Source organism: Cetorhinus maximus, chromosome 4 (genome assembly GCF_964194155.1).
Source record: "Cetorhinus maximus chromosome 4, sCetMax3.hap1.1, whole genome shotgun sequence".
In the NCBI taxonomy this organism is placed as follows: Eukaryota; Metazoa; Chordata; class Chondrichthyes; order Lamniformes; family Cetorhinidae; genus Cetorhinus; species Cetorhinus maximus.
Window position 1 is genome coordinate 163,057,787 of NC_135882.1, and position 19,232 is coordinate 163,077,018.

The following is a 19,232-nucleotide window of genomic DNA, read 5'->3' on the forward strand; positions in this document are numbered from 1 at the left end:
GTCTGGCAGGAGGCAGAGAGTGGGGATAAGGGGGTCCTTCTCAGGATGGCGGTCGGTGACTAGTGGAGTTCCGCAGGGGTCAGTGTTGGGACCACAACTTTTCGCTTTATACATTAATGATCAAGATGAAGGAATTGAGGGCATCCTGGCTAAGTTTGCAGATGATACAAAGATAGGTGGAGGGACAGGTAGTATTGAGGAGGCGGGGAGGCTGCAGAAGGATTTGCACAGATTAGGAGAATGGGCAAAGAAGTGGCAGATGGAATACAACGTGGGGAAGTGTGAGGTCATGCACTTTGGTAGGAAGAATAGAGGCATAGACTATTTTCTAAATGGGGAGAGAATTCAGAAATCTGGAGTGCAAAGGGACTTGGGAGTCCTAGTCCAGGATTCTCTTAAGGTTAACTTGCAGGTTGAGTCGGTAGTTAGGAAGGCAAATGCAATGTTGCATTTATTTTGAGAGGATTAGAATATAAAAGCAGGGATGTGCTGCTGAGGCTTTATAAGGCTCTGGTCAGGCCACATTTAGAATATTGTGAGCAATTTTGGGCCCCGTATCTCAGGAAGGATGTGCTGGCCCTGGAGAGGGTCCAGAGGAGGTTCACGAGAATGATCCCAGGAATGAAAGACTTAACATATGAGGAACATTTGAGGACTCTGGGTCTATACTTGATGGAGTTTAGAAGGATGAGGGGGGATCTGATTAAAACTTACAGAATACTGAAAGGCCTGGATAGAGTGGACGTGGGGAATATGTTTCCATTAGTAGGAGAGACTAGGACCCGAGGGCACAGCCTTAGAGTAAAGGGAAGACCTTTTAGAACAGAGATGAGGAGAAACTTCTTTAGCCAGAGAGTGGTGAATCTATGGAATTCATTGCCACAGAAGGCTGTGGAGGCCAGGTCATTGAGTGTATTTAAGACTGAGATAGATAGGTTCTTGATTGGTAAGGGGATCAAAGGTTACAGGGAGAAGGCGGGAGAATGGGGTTGAGAAACTTATCAGCCATGATTGAATGGCGGAGCAGACTCGATGGGCCGAATGGCCTAATTTCTGCTCCTATGTCTTATGTCTTAAAGCAGCATATTTCCACCTAGGCTCATAGATGTTTACAGCACAAAAGGGGGCTATTTGGCCCATCGTGTCCTCGCCGGTCAACAAAGATCTGACTACACTAATCCCATTTTCCAGCGCTTGGCCCATAGCCCTGGAGGCTATGCAACACAAGTGAATATCTAAATACTTCTTAAATGTTACAAGAGACTCTGACTCAGCCATCCTTTCAGGCAGTGAGTTCCAGACTCACTCACCTACATCACATTGTCCAACTCTGCCCCTGCCTCAGGTCGTCTGCTGCTGGAACCTTCATCCGCACCTTTGTTACCTCTCGACTCAACTATTCCAACACACTCCTGGCCAGCCTCCCATGTTCTACTCTCTGTAACCTTCAGCGCATCCGAAACTCTGCTGCCCACGTCCTAACTTTCACCAAGTCTCGTTCACCCATCACCCCTGTGCTCACTGGCTTACACTGGCTCCTGGTTTAGCAATGCCTCAATTTAAACTCTCATTCCTATTTTCAAAGCGCTCTATGAACTTGTCCCTCGCTACCTCTGTAATCTCCTCCAACCCCAAAGCCCTCCAAGATATTTGCACTACTCCAATTCTGGTCTCTTGTGCTTCCCTGATTTTACTTGCACCACCACTGGTGACTTTGCCTTCAGTTGCCCAGGCCCAAATCTCTGGAATTCTCTCCCTAAACTGCTTCACCTCTCTGCCACTCTTTCCTTTTTTAAGACACTCCTTAAAACTGACCTCTTTAACCAAACTTTTTGTCACCTGACCTAATACCTCCTTATGTGATAAAAGCAAAAAACTGCGGATGCTGGAAATCCAAAACAAAAACAAAAACACCTGGAAAAACTCAGCAGGTCTGACAGCATCTGCGGAGAGGAACACAGTTAACGTTTCGAGTCCGTATGACTCTTCAAATTTTGTTTGATATTGCTCCTGTGAAGTGCCGTGGGCCATTTTACTGTGTTAAAGGTGCTATACAAATCCAGTTATTGTTGTGCTCCGTACGATGGAACTTGGCCCTTTGACATCCTCCTTAGTAATAAAAAAGGCTTTTAAGCTTTATTCATTCACAGTTTGGACACTAGATGGTACATCTGACTAGAGGAAAACAAATTATTTTCTTAATTGCTAAAATGTGGCCTACTACAAAAATCAAATGAAAAATACTAAAAACACACATCAGACCATCAGCATCTACAAAAACAAAGATGGGTTAACATTTTGGATATAGACTCTTCGATGTGAAGAGTACAGACAAGTAGGATTCGTTTTGATTTCCTCTGGAACGGAATAGACACAATGCGCTGAAAGATCTTCACTGGTGCTGTAAACGCCAATCAGGAATAGAAACTGGGAGGCAAGAGACTCAGGAGCGGGGGAGGGAGGGAAGTGAAGAACACCAGCTCAAGGTCAAAGTTTGTGTATATGAAATGGGTTTACTAGCTTGTGAGTGTTAGTATTTCTAAAGCTGAAAGAGGAGAAAAAGTGCCGATGGTGTAAAAAGATCATCACGGCGGTTAAGTGAATTGAAAAGCCGAAAGGGTTTGTGGTAACAGCTCAGACAGACAGTGCTTTGGGGAGAAAGAGAAAGGGCAAAAAGTGGGGAAGTGAAGTTGGCAAAAGAAATCAAGAAGCAGGAAATGGTCTGAAGTGACAAAGTCAGTGTTCAGACCAGAGGGCTGCAAAATGTCAAGGATGAAAGTTCTTCATGTCTACTCACTACACTTTTATAGCACTCTGAAACATAACGCCTGGTCTCTTCCTGTGAGTGTTAACTTTGCGCTTTTCCCTGGGCTCCGACTGTTTACTGATTTTTATTCGATTTGCGCCAGTTTTTATGTACAGAGGCAGGCTAATGAGATCCTTGGGGAAGTTCAGCAGTAAGTTGCAGACAGAATAAATTCCTGGTTCCACCTACTGTTGTCATTTCCAGACGGCTGGACCTGCTGTTCACTGTTTCGGTCAGGGTCGTATCATCAGCAGGTTTCACTCTCCCTGGCCCATCCTCATAGTCAGCATTCCCTCAGAGAAAACTCTTGTACACCATGGAGGAGGAGCAACATAGGAAGGAGCATTGGAATCTCATGCAGCATTTATGGAGGCTGCAACTACCAGACAATAATCTGCTCCATAGCACCCCAACCCCCGGAATGTACAGGTAGCAAAGGTAGCATGGGATAAAAGCAAAAAAACTGCGGATGCTGGAAATCCAAAACAAAAATGAAAATACCTGGAAAAACTCAGCAGGTCTGGCAGCATCTGCGGAGAGGAACACAGTTAACGTTTCGAGTCCGTATGACTCTTCAACAGCACTAAGTAAAAATAGAAAAGAGGTGAAATATAAGCTGGTTCAAGTGGGGGGTGGGACAGGTAGAGCTGGATAGAGGGCCAGTGATAGGTGGAGATTGCCAAAAGATGTCACAGACAAAGGGACAAAGAGGTGTTGAAGGTGGTGATATTATCTAAGGAATGTGCTAATTAAGGGTAGAAAGCAGGACAAGCAAGGTACAGATAGCCCTAGTGGGGGTGGGGTGAAGGGAAGGGATCGAAATAGGCTAAAAGGTAGAGATAAAACAATGGATGGAAATACATTTAAAAATAATGGAAATAGGTGGGAAAAGAAAAATCTATATAAATTATTGGAAAAAAGGAGGGGGGGGGATCGGAAAGGGGATGGGGATGGAGGAAAGAGTTCATGATCCAAAATTGTTGAACTCAATATTCAGTCCGGAAGGTCATATGAGAACCTGATTGATGGATGTGGAGAGGATGTTTCCTCTTGTGGGAGAATCTAGAACTAGGGGTCGCTGTTTAAAAATAAGGGGTCGCTCATTTAAGACCATAAGAAATAGGAGCAGGAGTAGGCCATTCGGCCCCTCAAACCTGCCCCGCCATTCTATAAGATCATGGCTGATCTGCCCCAGGCCTCAACTCCTCTTTCGTGCCAGCTCCTCATAGCCCTCAACCCCCCCAGTATTTTAAAAATCTACAGGGATGAGGAGGAATGTTTTCTCTCAGAGGGTCGTGAGTCTTTAGAAAGTAGGGTAAAACTTTTAGCTCAGCGGGCGGGCGCGTGCCCGACCTGCTTGAGTGTAAAATGACGCGTGCTGACCGTCGGGAGTGTGTCCCAACGTCAATGCGCAGTCGCGTGATATTTCGTTTGGCGGGCACACACAGAAGTGGGCACTGCGCCCGCCGACAATTAAAAGGCCTGTTAAGGCCATTAAATGATTAATTAACTTGAATTTTTCGCTGCCCGTCCAACCTTATGGTTGGCGGGAACGGAAAAAAAGCCAAACAGCCTTTTTAGGAAACCTCACCCATGGGCGGAATGAGGTTTCCTCAAGCAAATAAAAATTAAATTAAAATTTTATAACTTAATTGGTAACATGTCCCTGCTCTTGTGACAGAGTCACATGAGGGGACATGTTTCATTACATTTTTATTTTCTTTATTTCTTTATGTAACACTTCATCTCCCTGAGGCAGCTCTGGGCTCCCTCGGCTCGCCCTCCCTCGCCCGGCTCACCCTCCCTCCCCCGGCTCGCCCTCCCTCGCCCGGCTCGCCCTCCCTCCCCCCGGCTCGCCCTCCCTCCCCCGGCTCCCCCTCCCCCGCCCGGCTCGCCCTCCCCCGCCCGGCTCGCCCTCCCTCCCCCGGCTCGCCCTCCCCCGCCCGGCTCGCCCTCCCCCGCCCGGCTCGCCCTCCCCCGCCCGGCTCGCCCTCCTCCGCCCGGCTCGCCCTCCCTCCCCCGGCCACACAGGCAGTGCTGAGCGCTGCCGCTCCCATTTCATGCTGGGCCTTAATTGGCCTGCCAGTGTGTAACTACCTTCCGGCCCTGATCGCGGTTGGCTTCCCGACTGCCCCCGCCCATCCCCCGACATGGGTGAAATTCTGCCCATAAGAACGTAAGAAGTAGGAATAGGTGTAGACCATTCAGCCCCTCGAGTGTGATCTGCCTTCAATAAGATCATGGCTGATCTCCTTGTGTTGCAATTTCCACATTCCCATCTAACCCCGATATCCTTTGATTCCCTTGCCTAACAAGAATCTATCTACCTCTGCCTTAAAAAATATTCAATGACCCGGCCTCCACCGCCTTCTGAAGCAGAGAGTTCCAAAGTCGCACGACACTCTGAGAGAAAAAAATTCTCCTCATCTCTGTCCTAAAAGGGCGAGCCCTAATTTTAAAACAGTGCCTCCTAGTTCTGGATTCACCCACAAGCAGAAACATCCTTTCGATGTCCACCTTGTCAAGGCTGTTCAGGGTCTTGTATACTTCAATCAAATCACCCCTCACTCTTCTAAACTCCAGTGGAATCAAGCCCAGTCTGTCCAACCTTTCCTCATAAGACAGCCCACTCATTCCAGGTATCAATCTAGTAAACCTCCTCTGAACCGCCTCCAATGCATTTACATCCTTCCTTAAATAAGGAGACCAATACTGCACACAGTATTTGAGGTGCGGTCTCACCAATGCCCTGGCTTCCTCAAAAAGGTGGTGGAAGCAGAGTCCTGGAATATTTTTAAGGCAGAACTAGATTCTTGATTAAAAAGGGGGTGAAAGGATATCGGGGTTAGGTTAGAACGTGGGGTTGAGGTTACAATCTTATTGAATGGCAGACGAGGCTCGAGGTTCTGAGTGGCCTACTCCTGCTCCTAATTCGTATGAACATATAAGATACAGTGTGCTCCACCAAACAGGCCATAGGGCAACTCGGTCACTACTGCATAAGGACCTGCAGCCTCAGCTGTCTCTGTATCAAGCTGTTGATAATAAAGGAAAAGTCTGAACTACTGAGTGATTGCACCATTTCGTTAAGGGTTTGACAAGACTTTCCTTGTTGGAAAAGCTGTCGCTTGGAGCTTCTTCATTGTTGATCATCATAATATGTGACATGGGGCAATGATCTTCGATGTATCAACCTCTGATCCCCTAGTCTCCGTCCTTGATCGATTCTTCCCTGTAGACATCATTAATCTGTTCCCAATTGCATCTCTTCATTAAGCACAAAGCATAGCTCAATGGTTACAAATCCTGTCTGCGATCCATGCAGTACTCATTCCACAGGCTCTGTAAGTGACTCCATAAATCAGACATTCCTCAATTCTTTTGAAAGGATGATTTTTTTTTTGGTATCCTGATAAAGCCTATGGCAGATGACCCAGTGAATGTGTCAACAATATACTCATTTATAAGCTTCTGCGTTGTGCAAATAAATTCTTCAAAACAATCTTTAGGTCCCTTCTCTATTATCCCAGAAACTTCCTTGGAGCTGCTCCTATTTCCACTGCTGTAACTTGCTGGAAAAATCCTATCTTACGTTGCCCTGTGATGACTCCTGGTCTTCTTCTTAGGGAGACAGATCAAGGTTTTTAACGATATCTTTAACATTCCAAAATGGACCTTGATAATGAGTTGGGGTATTTTCCAGTGACAGTCCCCTTTAAGGTCTGCTATGCTTGTCTTTTTAGCATCATCTACAGATGCAAGAGGGACACAAGGTCAGGTGGTATGACTTTAGAAGGTCAGCAATGAAGGGTTTGATCCAATTGCTTTCATACCACAGCTTTGATGTTGGCTCCATCTTCCCAAACCCTTTTGCCTGCAGTTCTTGGTGATGACATATTAATTCAAGATTGTCGATTCAAGACTGACTCAGATACTGACGCAGTCCATGTCCAAATGCAGCAAGACCTGGACAATATTCAGGCTTGAGCTGATAAGTGGCAAGTAACATTTTGCATCAACAAGTGCCAGGCAATGACCATCTCCAACAAGAGAAAATCCAACCATCTCCCTTTGACAATCAGCGACATTACCATCACTGAATCTCCCACTATCAACATTCTGGGATTACAATTGACCAGAAACTGAACTGGACTAGCCATATAAATACTGTGGCTACAAGAGCAGGTCAGAGGCTAGGAATTTGGTAGCCAGTAACTCACCTCCTGACTCCCAAAGCCTGTCCACCATCTACAAGACACAAGTCAGGGTGTGATGGAATACTCTCCACTTGCCTGGATGAGTGAAGCTTCAACAACACTCAGGAAGCTCAACACCATCCAGGGCAAAGCAGGGTGCTCATCACCACCTTCTCAAGGGCAACTCGGGATGGTCAATAAATGCTGGCCCGGCCATTGAAGCCCACATCCCGTGAACATATAATTTAAAAAGTTGATTCAGGTGTAAGTTACATTTGTAAGCTTTTTTATGAAGGTACTTTGGTATTCTGTAACTAGGTCTAGGTTAAGAGTATTATTGTTTACACCACCTGTTTATGGGGCAAAACTGGGCCATCAGCGCTACCGAGGAGAATATCAGGTATGAGGCCTGATGGAATCAGGATATCCAAAAGACAGCAGCTCCAACAATCCCTCAGTACTTCCACTGGAGAATCAGATTATATTTTGCACTTCAGGAATGGGATTGCAACCAACAACCTTCTGATGTAAACGCCAGAGCACTACTACTAAGCCACCAACCCACTAGCCTATTCTTGTCTACTTTAGCTCTAATTTTGAAAAGTGAGGTTGCAACAGTTAGAAAGTTTGAAAAGACACAAAGTGTGGACCCTGACTGTTGCGTTTTATGCCTTGGAGATACGCAGGGATGACACACCAGTTTCTATGTCTAAACAGGAGCTTTATTTACAGTGCTTTAAAATGTCTGCTCTCTCACGCTTACAGTTTACTGCTGCTTGCTTTCAGTTTAGTTTCTGTTTCTCCAATAGGCTTGACCAATAGCACGCACAGAACAGAGACCAGACACACACAATCAAGCACTGAACAGCTGAGCAATACACCAACAGTCTGAATTGGTGCCACAGAAACACTGCACTCAGAAGGAAACATCAGGTGATCAGAGCACAAGACACTTCCAAGGGATGGCTTTTCAAAAACAAAACAAACCCATCAGAATGGCAACAATGTTCATTCTGTTGTGTACATTGAACAACTCAGAGCTGTTTCTTCATACAGTCACTGTGACTGGTCTAGCTGGGAACGTGAACTTCTGATCAATGACAAACAAGTCATTTCGAACTTTTGCATTGAGCCTTTATTTCCTTTCCACCCAAATGTTACCTGATTTAGATGAGGAAGAATTTATGAGTGATCAACAGATATTGGTCACCTTTACAACTTGGCCTTGAATGACTAGCTCCATCCCTTTGGGAGCTGCTGACTTGCTGAGTTTTAATTTCCCTAGCCCAGTATGCTACCAGCCAAGTTCATGAAGCAGGTTCTATCCCAGTAGCATATTGAAATTAGGGAAGGAGACTTCCAACATAAAAGTTAACAAAGCCCAGTCCCTAACTCTGCATTGGGTTAGCTCAACCTCATTTTTCAAAATTAGAGCTAAAGTCATTGAAAATTAGGTCAGCATTATACATCAACTTGATTGAAATTGGACCACTGTTGTCTATTTAAAATTCACACTACTTGCACAATACTCCACTGTGTAAAGGAATCAAGGAATATGGGCATAGGATGAAAAAAAATGGAGTTGAGGTGGAAGATCAAACATAATCTCACTGAATGGTGGAGCAGGCTCAAGGGACCACATCTCCTATTCCTGCTCCAATTTTTTTTGTTCTATGTACCTTTTGATCACATTCAACTCCAAATCAGCAATAATGATCTCCTCTCTAACTGGGTCCCCTATGCCAGGTACCATTCACTGTTATCAGACCTCTGCCACAGTGACCTTTGAACTGCCTCTCCAACCAATATTCGATAAGGCTTGGATTTTACAGGGGGAGACAGGTTACTCGCACCCCTTGACCTAAAAGTCTAAAAGTACGTCGCTGATATGAAACCTGGCTGCCCCGCAGTGATAATACATTGAGGGCGGCCTTAATTAGTGCACAGTGCGACTCCCATCCCTCAGGGACAGGAAGTCCCAATTTAGAGAGCTACTGGCCAATTTGATTGGTAAGTCTGGGAACTTTGGGCACAGCTGGGAGACCCCAGTGAGGTTGGTTGGTGGGGGGGTGGGGTTTGGGTTAGAGAGGCCCAGAGGGGACGGACAAAGTGGGGGTACCATCTTGGGGGGTGTTGTTGTCTCGATGGGCACAAGGGATCCCCCAAAAGAGGTACCACCCCCTTCCTGCCAACAGCAGCCCACACTGTCAAAGCTTCAGGGCTGCCCGCATTGCTTCTGCCTTCACCCCTGAGAATATTACTCAAGACTCATGCTCAACTGGCAGGAATCATTTCCTAAAACACTGAGGGATTTGGGCCATTCCTCCAGGGTATCGTCCTATCTTTAGGAGAAGCCCCTGCAGAAATTCCAGGAGCCAGCAATGCTGAGAGATTTGCTGTTCACTGGAGGAGTCCGGAGTGACAATGTTAGACATGCAGGTCAAGAGTGAACCAGGGCAAGCTTCAGGGTGAATTGAGAGCAGGTGATGCTCATTGAAGCCTGTACTTCAGAGCTGGGATTTTCCCCGGTAGGGGGTTTGCTTTCTGGACAGGGATAGGATCCAGGCAGGAAGAGTTGAAACTCGTATTTGTACGGAACTATAGTTTAACAATGAAAAGTTGTGATTCACAGAATGTCTTCTGCTGCCTGATTCAGTAAATGGATATTCACCTGTTAAACATTGACCTCTCACAGAATGGTTCAAAATTATAAAAGGATTTGGAAAGTCAACAGCGGAAAATTATTTCCAAGGATTACTGTTTGGTTACAAGGTAGCATAAGCTCATGTATTTCAAGATATACATAGAATTTGCAGCATAGAAACAGGCATTTAACCCAAATAATCTATGCTGGGGCTTATGCTCCACACAAGCCACCTCTTCTTTATCTAACCCTATCAGCATATTTATCTATTCCTTTCTCCTTCATGTACTTAGCAAGCTTCCCCTTAAACACATAACGGGTTGTTTTACTCTGTAGATATCTCCATCACAAGATGTAGTTAGAGGAAAGAAACTCACACACACACACACACACACACACACACACATATATAAATATATCGCCGTTCCTTCACTGTTGCTGGGTTAAAACCTGGAACTCCCTTCCTAACAGCACTGTGGGTGTACCTACACCACATGGATTGCAGCGGTTCAAGAATGCAGCTCACCACCACCTTCTCAAGGGCAACTAGGGATGGGCAATAAATGCTGGCCCAGCCAGCAACGCCCACATCCCGTGAATGAGCTTTTAAAAATTGCACATATAAACATGCGCACACTCACACATGAATAGAAGAACAACAGAGAATAAGCACTGGATTCACCAGCACATTTTCCTTTACCTCAGAATCAGAGCTGTCTATCTCCGCCAGAGTCGGCGCCTTCAGGAGTTTTCTTCTTTGCACATGCGAGGTGTGGGCGTCATTTTCGATAGTTTGAGACATAACTGCGCCATTGGCCAGAGGTGTCGGTGAGGTCTTTCTGCCCCTCTCTGGAGTCGTCACATCTGTTAAAACAGGAGAAGTGAAACGTCTACTTTAGGACACTATTTTGGAAGAGGCTATTTCTACACTGCATGTCTTCTGCTGCATGCATAGCACCAATATCAAGGTTGGAGTTGCCACCTGTCCGGTTTTGGAACAGGCAGTGTGTTTTTTTGAATGAGTTATTGTAAAACATCTAAAAAGTGCAAAACTATCACTGAAAGTATATCTTTCCTATTCCTGTTACCCTATAATATGTACACATTAAAGTTATTACAGCGTTCAATAATTTTTCTTCATCAGCATATCTCAGCCTTGATCCCTTCCTTTGCGATGTATAAACCTGGCAGATGTGGCAACTCTAATCATGAGCAATCCCCCTTTCTCCATATGAACTTTGTTGCTTGAAGTCTATTGTTAAACTTTTTCCATTGTGCAAAACTTAAAAAACACCACCGACAAATGGCATGCCTGTTTACAACACCACCATTGCCATGGCTCAGGCAGACATGCTAACTTTCCCACCACAGAATCATAAAACAGTTATGATGCAGAAGGAGGCCATTTGGCCCATTGTGTCTGCACCGGCTCGCCAACTGAGCAACTTACCTAGTTCCATTCACCACCTTCTCCCTGTAAACCTGCAAATTCTTCCTTTTCAGATAACACTCTAATTCCCATTTGAAAGCCTCAATTGAACCTGCCTCCTCCACACTGTCAGTCAGTGCATTCCAGACCCTAACCACTCGCTACATGAAAAGGTTTTTCCTCATATCACTCTTGCTTCTCTTACTGTGCCCTCTCGTTCTCAACCCTTTCACAAGTAGGAAAAGGTTTCTCCCTATCTACTCTGCTCAGACCCATAGAACCATAGAACACTACAGCACAGAAAACAGGCCATTCGGCCCTTCTAGTCTGTGCCGAAATATTATTCCGCTAGTCCCATTGACCTGCACCTAGTCCATAACCCTCCAGACCTCTCCCATCCATGTATCTATCTAATTTATTCTTAAAACTTAAGAGTGAGCCCGCATTTACCAGGTCAGATGGTAGCTCGTTCCACACTCTCACCACTCTCTGAGTGAAGAAGTTCCCCCTAATGTTCCCCCTAAACCTTTCCCCTTTCACCCTAAAGCCATGTCCTCTCGTGTTTATTTCTCCTAATCTAAGTGGAAAGAGCCTACTCACATTTACTCTGTCTATACCCCTCACAATTTTGTAAACTTCTATCAAATCTCCCCTCATTCTTCTATGCTCCAAGGAATAAAGTCCTAACCTATTTAATCTTTCTCTGTAACTCAACTCCTTAAGACCCGGCAACATCCTAGTAAAAATCATCATGATTTTGAATGCCTCTATCAAATCTCCTCCCAGCCTTCTTTTCTCCAAGGAAAACAGTCCTAACTTTTCCAATCCATCTTCATAACTGAAATTCCCCATCCCTGGAATCATTCTTGTGAATCTTTTCTTCACTCTCTCCAATGCCTTCACATTCTTCCCAAAGCGTGGTGTCCAGCTGAGGCCGAACAAGTGATTTAGACAAGTTCAACATAAAGCTCCTTGCTCTTGCTCACCATAATCCTCAGATGGACTGGCTCGGGAGGCTGAATGATTGCTCCTGTTATTATGTTCCTGGTGGCAACATTCTTCTCTGGGTTGTAACATCCTAGTTCTTTTGACACAAAACTGAAAAGCAACCTCATGACTAATGGCACTGGGTAATGGAATGCCAACCCAAGTACCAGGGACTGCTGCCTACTTTTCTAACACCCTCCTTCAATGCCAAGTTTCCAATTTGACTGGACTGTCAGCAAGACAGTTGTGTTGTGTGGCACTACCACTGTGCTAAATGGGATAGATTTCGAACAGATCTAGCAGCTCAAGACTGGGCATCCATGAGGCGTGGTGGGCCATCATCAGCAGCAGAATTGTATTCGAACACAATCTGTAATCTCATGGCCCATCATGACCCCCACTCTACCATTACCACCAAGCCAGGGGATCAACCCTGGTTCAATCAAGAGTGCAGGAGGGCATGGCGGGAGCAACACTAGGCATACCTAAAAATGAGGTGTCAACCTGGTGAAGCTATAACACAGGACTACTTGCATGCCAAACAGCACAAGCGGCAAGTAATAGACAGAGCTAAGCGATCCCACAATCAAAAGTTCAGATCTAAGCTCTGTAATCCTGCCACATCCAGTCATGAATGGTGGAGGACAATTACACAACTCACAGGAGGAGGAGGCTCCACAAATATCCCCATCCTCAACGAGGAAAGAGCCCAGCACATCAGTGCAAAAGATAAGGCTGAAGCATTTGTTACAATCTTCAGCCAGAAGTGCTGAGTGGATGATCCATCTCGGCCTCCTTCAGAGGTCCCCAGCCATCACAGATGCTAGTCTTCAGCCAATTCGATTCACTCCACATGGTATCATAAAACAGCTGAAGGCACTGGATATTGCAAAGGCTATGGGCCTTGACAATATTCTGGCAATAGTTCTGAAGACTTGTTCTCCAGAGCTTGCTGCATCCCTAGCCAAGCTGTTCCAGTCCAGCTACAACACTGGCATCTACCCAGAAATGTGGAAAATTGCCCAGCTATGTACTGTCCACAAAAAACAAGACAAATCCAACCTGGCCAATTACTACCCCATCAGCCTACTCTCGATTATCAGTAAAGTGATGGAAGGGGTCATCAACAATGCTATCAAGCGGCACTTGCTTAGCAATAACCTGCTCACTGAAGCTCATTTTGCTTTCCGCCAGGGTCACTCCTGGCTGTTGGCCTCATTACAGCCTTGGTTCAAACATGGACAAAAGAGCTGAACTCCAGGCGTGAGGTGACAGTGACTGCCCTTGACATCAAGGCTGCATTTGATTAAGTGTGGCATCAAGGAGCCCTAGCAAAACTGGAGTCAATGGGAATCACAGGTGGTTGTGGAGGTCAATCATCTCAGTTCCCAGACATCACTGCAGGAGTTCCTCAGGGTAGTGTCCTAGGCCCAACCATCTTCAGCTGCTTTATCAATGGCCTTCCTTCCATCACAAGGTCAGAAGTGGGGATGTTCGCTAGTGATTGCACAATGTTCAGCATCATTCGCGACCCCTCAGATACTGAAGCAGTATCTTCAAATGCAGCAAGACCTGGATAATATTTCAGGCTTGGGCTGATAAGTGGCAAGTAACATTTGCACCACAAAGGTGCCAGGCAATAACCTTCTCAAATAAGAAAGAATCTACCCGTCACCCTTTGACATTCAATGGCATTACCATCACTGAATCCCCCACTGTCAACATCCTGGGGGTTACCATTGACCAGAAACTGAACTGGACTAGCCATATAAATACTTTGGGTACAAGAGCAGGTCAGAGGCTAGGAATCCTGTGGTGAGTAACTCACCTCCTGACTCCTCAAAGCCTGTCCACCATTTACAAGGCACAGGACAGGAGTGTGATGGAATACTCTCCACTTGCCTGGATGAGTGCAGCTCCAACAACACTCACGAAGCTTGACACCATCCAGGACAAAGCAGCCCACTTGATTAGCACCATAACCACAAACATTCACTCCCCCCACCACTGACTGACAGTAGCAGCAGTGTGTACCATCTACAAGATGCACTGCAGGAACTCACCAAGGCTTCTTAGACAGCACCTTCCAAACCCACAACCGTGACCATCTAGAAGGACAAGGGCAGCAGACACATGGGAACACTACCAACTAGAAGATCCCCTCCAAGCCACTCGCCATCCTGACTTGGAAATATGTCGCAGTTCCTTCACTGTCGCTGGGTCAAAATCCTGGAACTCCCTCCCTAACAGCACTGTGGGTGTACCTACACCACATAGACTGCAGCGGTTTAAGAAGGCAGCTCACCACCACTTTCTCAAGAGCAATTAGGGATAGGGAATAAATTCCGGCCTAGCCAGTGATGCCCACATCCCATGAATGAATAAAAGAAATTGGTGAGCTGCTTGAACCTAGGGCAGAAGCAAGGTTGGAGGTGAGTCCACCCCATAACATTATTACAGAGTAACATTGACTGAGATTGCAGAGAAGATCATCTGTCTGCTTTCTTAACAAGGTATGGGGGCTTAGAGAAAAGACCAATTATTTAACTAATTGAAGCATTTGGGACGAAAACCTTTGAGAACCATTTTTTAATGCAATGTGCAAAAGAAAAAATCGAGCAGCTTCAACAATAAGAGCCTACAATACAGGCATACTTGAATGGAATCCCTTCAAAATTGTGTAAATTCCCCAATGGTTTAATGGGTAAAAGTGCTGCCCAATATGGTACTGTGTTACACAGGCCAGCAAGTATCCAGGTTACATCTTCGATGTGCATCAGGGCATCACAAATAGCTTCAACACCTCTAGGTTTGGGGCATGGGGAGTGACTAATATCAGTCAAGATTCTAACTCCTGACTTCTTTCCAGTGACCTCTGCTGGAAAGAGTGTGTAGGGCAGATCTTGACTCTGTGCAATAGTGTAAAATGAGCCAGCTTACGGCCAGTCTTACATCTCACCTCTGGGAATACAAGTCAGGAGAGATATGAAATAGGCCGCTGTCCCGCCGTCACCTGTTTTTCACGATCTTACGCTGTCATACACTCTAATCATATGTGTTATGTACTAATTCAGGTCACTAGCTCAACAGTTCCTGTCGCCTCTGTGTTTTAACAGATCTCCTTATACAATAAAGCAGGAAAAATATAAAGGATTTGCTCAAATTAACTGTAGTCACGCACATTGCATGATGGATGTTAACTCCACAGTTTTGGCCCCTTATTTTTTTCTTTGCTTAAATTCATTCTATTCACATGATTACAGCACATACAAAGATGAGGAGGGCCTATAGGCCCATCTTAACCCATCTATCCAGAAAATTCCTTCAGTCACCTCATGAGGGAGAAATGAAAAGCTAAAGAACAAAAAAGGCTAATTCCTGGTTTCATTCTTCCCTATCCAATTAATGCCAGAGAGCTTTATTTCCTGCCCCACATATAAATGTCTGGTGTCCCCCAAGGATCTATCCTTGGCCCCCACCTATTCCTTATCTACATGCTGTCCCTTTGTGGTGGCAGATTCCAGCTATACAGTGACACTCAGCTCTATGTTTCCACCACCTCTAGTGACAAGTAGGGTAGGCTTCTTCAACCACACCTCCCAAACCCACGACATCTATACCTAGAAGGATAAGGGCAGCAGACACATGGGAGCACCAGCACCTTCAAGCCACATACCATCCCAACTTGGAAATATCCCGCATTCCTTCTTCGTTGCTGAGCCAAAATCCTGAAACTCTCTGCCTGTGGGTGGACCTTCACCACACAGACTGCAGTGATTCAAGAAGGCAGCTCGCCACCACCCTCTTAAGGACAACTGGGAATGTGTAATAAATGCTGGCCTTGCCAGCAGCACTCACATCCCATGAGTGGATAAATAGTTTCAGGTCTAAGCAAAGTCACTCTCTTTTGACTTAAACTCAATTTATGATATGCTTCATCGGTTGAAAGCACCCTGTTGGCACACACTGAAATCACACCACCAAAGCCCCTGCACCAAGCACAAATCACAAAGGCGGCAGCAGCACTAAATTAATCCACGGAGCTAAGAATGATTAAAAACAAAGATGGATGAAGTGGAAGGTGCGAAAGCAAAAGCAAGACATGACGATAACCACCACATGTCAGGTACTGGAGCTACTTTTACCTGACAAGTCAAAACTGCAAGACATGCTAAGTGGCCTCATTACTGTAAGAAAAACAATTGGATGGTTAGGATAAAAACGGAAAAAATAATACAGGATTAGAAATTCATCTCATCATTAAAACTTAATATTTTCAACTTTTGCAGAGAATTGATAAAGGCGGAACGGCAAAGTATACAGAACATTACTCCAATTTTCCATATGTTTTTACTCTTTTCAAATGACTTGCGTTTAACCCTTTGGAAAGGACAATTTCAACGAAAGAAAACAATTAATGCAGGAGACTGGAGACGCTTTAAATATGATACGGTTTGGTTCTCGAGAGTGCCAACTGAAACTGGGTCCACAAGAGCGCGACGACAAACCTGGTTATACATTATGGTGATGCCTTTCTCAATTATTTCCACTTTCTCTGCTGAAGATAGTGATTTTTTAACTGAAATATGATTTCACAGCATCGGGAAACATTTCAATACCTCCTCCAAATGACCATTCTTTATGTGTAGATAGTGCTAGTAGATATTTTAATTGCAAATGGTGTTAGAATGGAGCCCAATTTTGCCCTTTCCCTAAAAGCAAACACAAAGGACGGAATTTTACGCTGGTGGGATTTTACCGTTCCACCGAAGTCAATGGACCTTTGAATGGCTCGTCGCATCTGACAGTCCCGCCCCTACCTGCCACAACGGTGCTGTAAAATTCCGCCTGCAAAGGCTGGGATTTTACCAACTACTTGGTGATGGGCTGAGAGGTGGGAAGGCTGGCAAAATGGCGCTGGAAGGAGTGAGGGGTGGGGTTGTCCGACGTCTTCCCGTCGCCATGCCATTTTGCCAGCAGCAAGAGAGTTGGCAGATTGGCCAACCAATCAGAGTCCAATTCAGCTCCTTATGTGGCCAGTTAAGGGCAACTTCCTGGGTCCAGGGGCATTTGGTGCCTCCCTGTGGGCTTTTGTGGGGGGGGGGGGGGGGAGGAAGGGGGCTTCCTTTATGGGCCACTTCATGACCCACAGAGGGGCTCCCCACCAGCAGTGGTGCTGCCTGTACACCGCACTCCCTGTCCCTCCCCCCGATTGCCAGGGCCTTGACATCTTCCAAACACCACTACCCCTCTCTGAGAATGCCCGGCCATTGAGGCACCTTCTCCCTGCAGCTGCAGCCTCAGCAATGGCCACTACCAGCGGTGGTGCTGCTGATTGGGCTGGTAGTTCTCAGGCCGCCACCCTTAATTGGATGGCAGCACCAGCTCCGACCCACATAATTGACTGCGCCTAGGAAGATGCCTCTCTGGGGCCCGCCGCAAGGACTTCAGCCTCGGTGGCAAAGTCCCTGCCATAGGTTTTACAAGAGCAGCTAGTGAGCCAAGTCCATATTTTGTGTCTCCAGGGATGGTTGTACTAAGGTCAGTTCATTTAGTACAGACCAAGAGGCAATTCTGGGACCGTCATGGTCAAGGGTTTGGTATCACACTCGATGGTACATTTACCTTCTTAGTCATTAACTATGTATATACATCATTAAATAATATTCATACTTCCTTTCATAGATTTTAGGATTCATGACCACTTGCTGATTTGACAAATAACTGGTAGCCAGGATAAAATGAAAACTTGACAGGTTACTGAGTGAGGTGTTCCAACAATCTGCAGCATTCAAACTCACAAATCAATGCTGTAATTGAGGAAAGGTTGCCTCATGACATGGGGATTCTGGCTCAAAGGAAATTCTCACTCTCGTTTTCAAATCCCTCCATGGCTTCACCTCTCCTTATCCCTGTAACTCCCTCCAACACACGGCAATTCAAAATTTGGCAGTGTGTACCATCTACAAGATGCACTGCAGGAACTCACTAAGGCCCCTTAGACGGCACCTTCCAAACCCACAACCACTATCATCTAGAAGGACAAGGGCAGCAGACAGAGGGGAACACCACCACCTGGAGGTTCCCCTCCAAGCCACTCACCATCCTGACTTGGAAATATATCACCGTTCCTTCACTGTTGCTGGGTCAAAATCCTGGAACTCCCTAACAGCACTGTGGGTGTACCTACATCACATGGACTGCAGCGGTTCAAGAAGGCAGCTCACCGCCACCTTCTCAAGGGCAACTAGGGATGGGCATTAAATGCTGGCCTAGGCAATGACGCCTATGTTCCATGAATGAATTTTTAAAAATCTCTGAGCTTCTTCTATTCTGACCTTTTGCGCGTCCCTGATTTTAATGACTCCACTATTGACAATCATGGCTTCAGTTGCCCAGGCCCTATCACTGAAATTCCTTCCTTAATCATCTCCGCACCTCCAGCTCTCTCTCCTCCTCAAAAGTTGCTCCTTAAAATTGACCTCTTTGACCAAGCTTTTGGTTACCTCTCCTAAAAGCTATTTATAGCTCTATAAAAAAGCTCCCAACTATAAAACAGCACCTCTCTGTTTCTCAACTCAAATAGATTCAGTACTAGAACCATCTAGTCTATCCCTTCTACTTACAACTGTATCATCAAACAATACTGCTTCCTCTTTTTCCTTCTCTACCATTCCTAGGCAACCAGGAATATTAAGAACCCATTCCTGGTCTTGTTTGAGCCATGTCTCTGTTAATGTAGCCATATCATATTACAATGTAGAAATTTGTGTCTGCATCTCACTAACCTCATTAGTTACAGAATGAACGCTGACGTACAATCAGTTTAATACCTCCTTTATCACCTTAGCAATATTCCTCATTCTGATCCATGAATATTTTGAAGGATTTACAGTATTAATGTTATTTCTATCTCTATAGCTCAGTGTCTGATAGTGCTCTTGCGAAATACCTCGGGATGTCTCATTGCGTTGATGGCATTGGGCCGAATCTTCTCCGGAGTGGCAATCACTGTCAGATAGCCACTCTGCTCCTATTTTCTTACCTTGGACTGGAGTTCCACATTTCCCACCCGGACCTCTGACTCGGGCATTCTGAGAAATGTGGAGCTTAGCTGCTTCTGGAGTCCTTTGGTGTAGTGTAGGGTCATCAGGGGAACGAAGCCTTTCC

General features: G+C 45.6%; 1 protein-coding gene across 5 annotated transcripts in view; it reads right to left on the reverse strand.

Annotated features, from left to right (window-relative positions):
* The window catches only part of LOC144680000 (protein spire homolog 1-like), a 276,542-nt gene that overhangs the window by 46,701 nt on the left and 210,609 nt on the right, over nt 1-19,232 (reverse strand). For 3 of the 5 annotated variants that reach the window (XM_078541063.1, XM_078541067.1, XM_078541065.1), the window contains 2 exons: nt 16,208-16,249; nt 10,347-10,510 (listed from right to left, as the gene is read on the reverse strand). In XM_078541063.1, the coding sequence (XP_078397189.1) occupies nt 10,347-10,510; nt 16,208-16,249 (206 nt within the window). The remainder of the gene's footprint in view (nt 1-10,346; nt 10,511-16,207; nt 16,250-19,232) is intronic. The other 2 variants (XM_078541066.1, XM_078541068.1) reach the window with 1 other exon arrangement.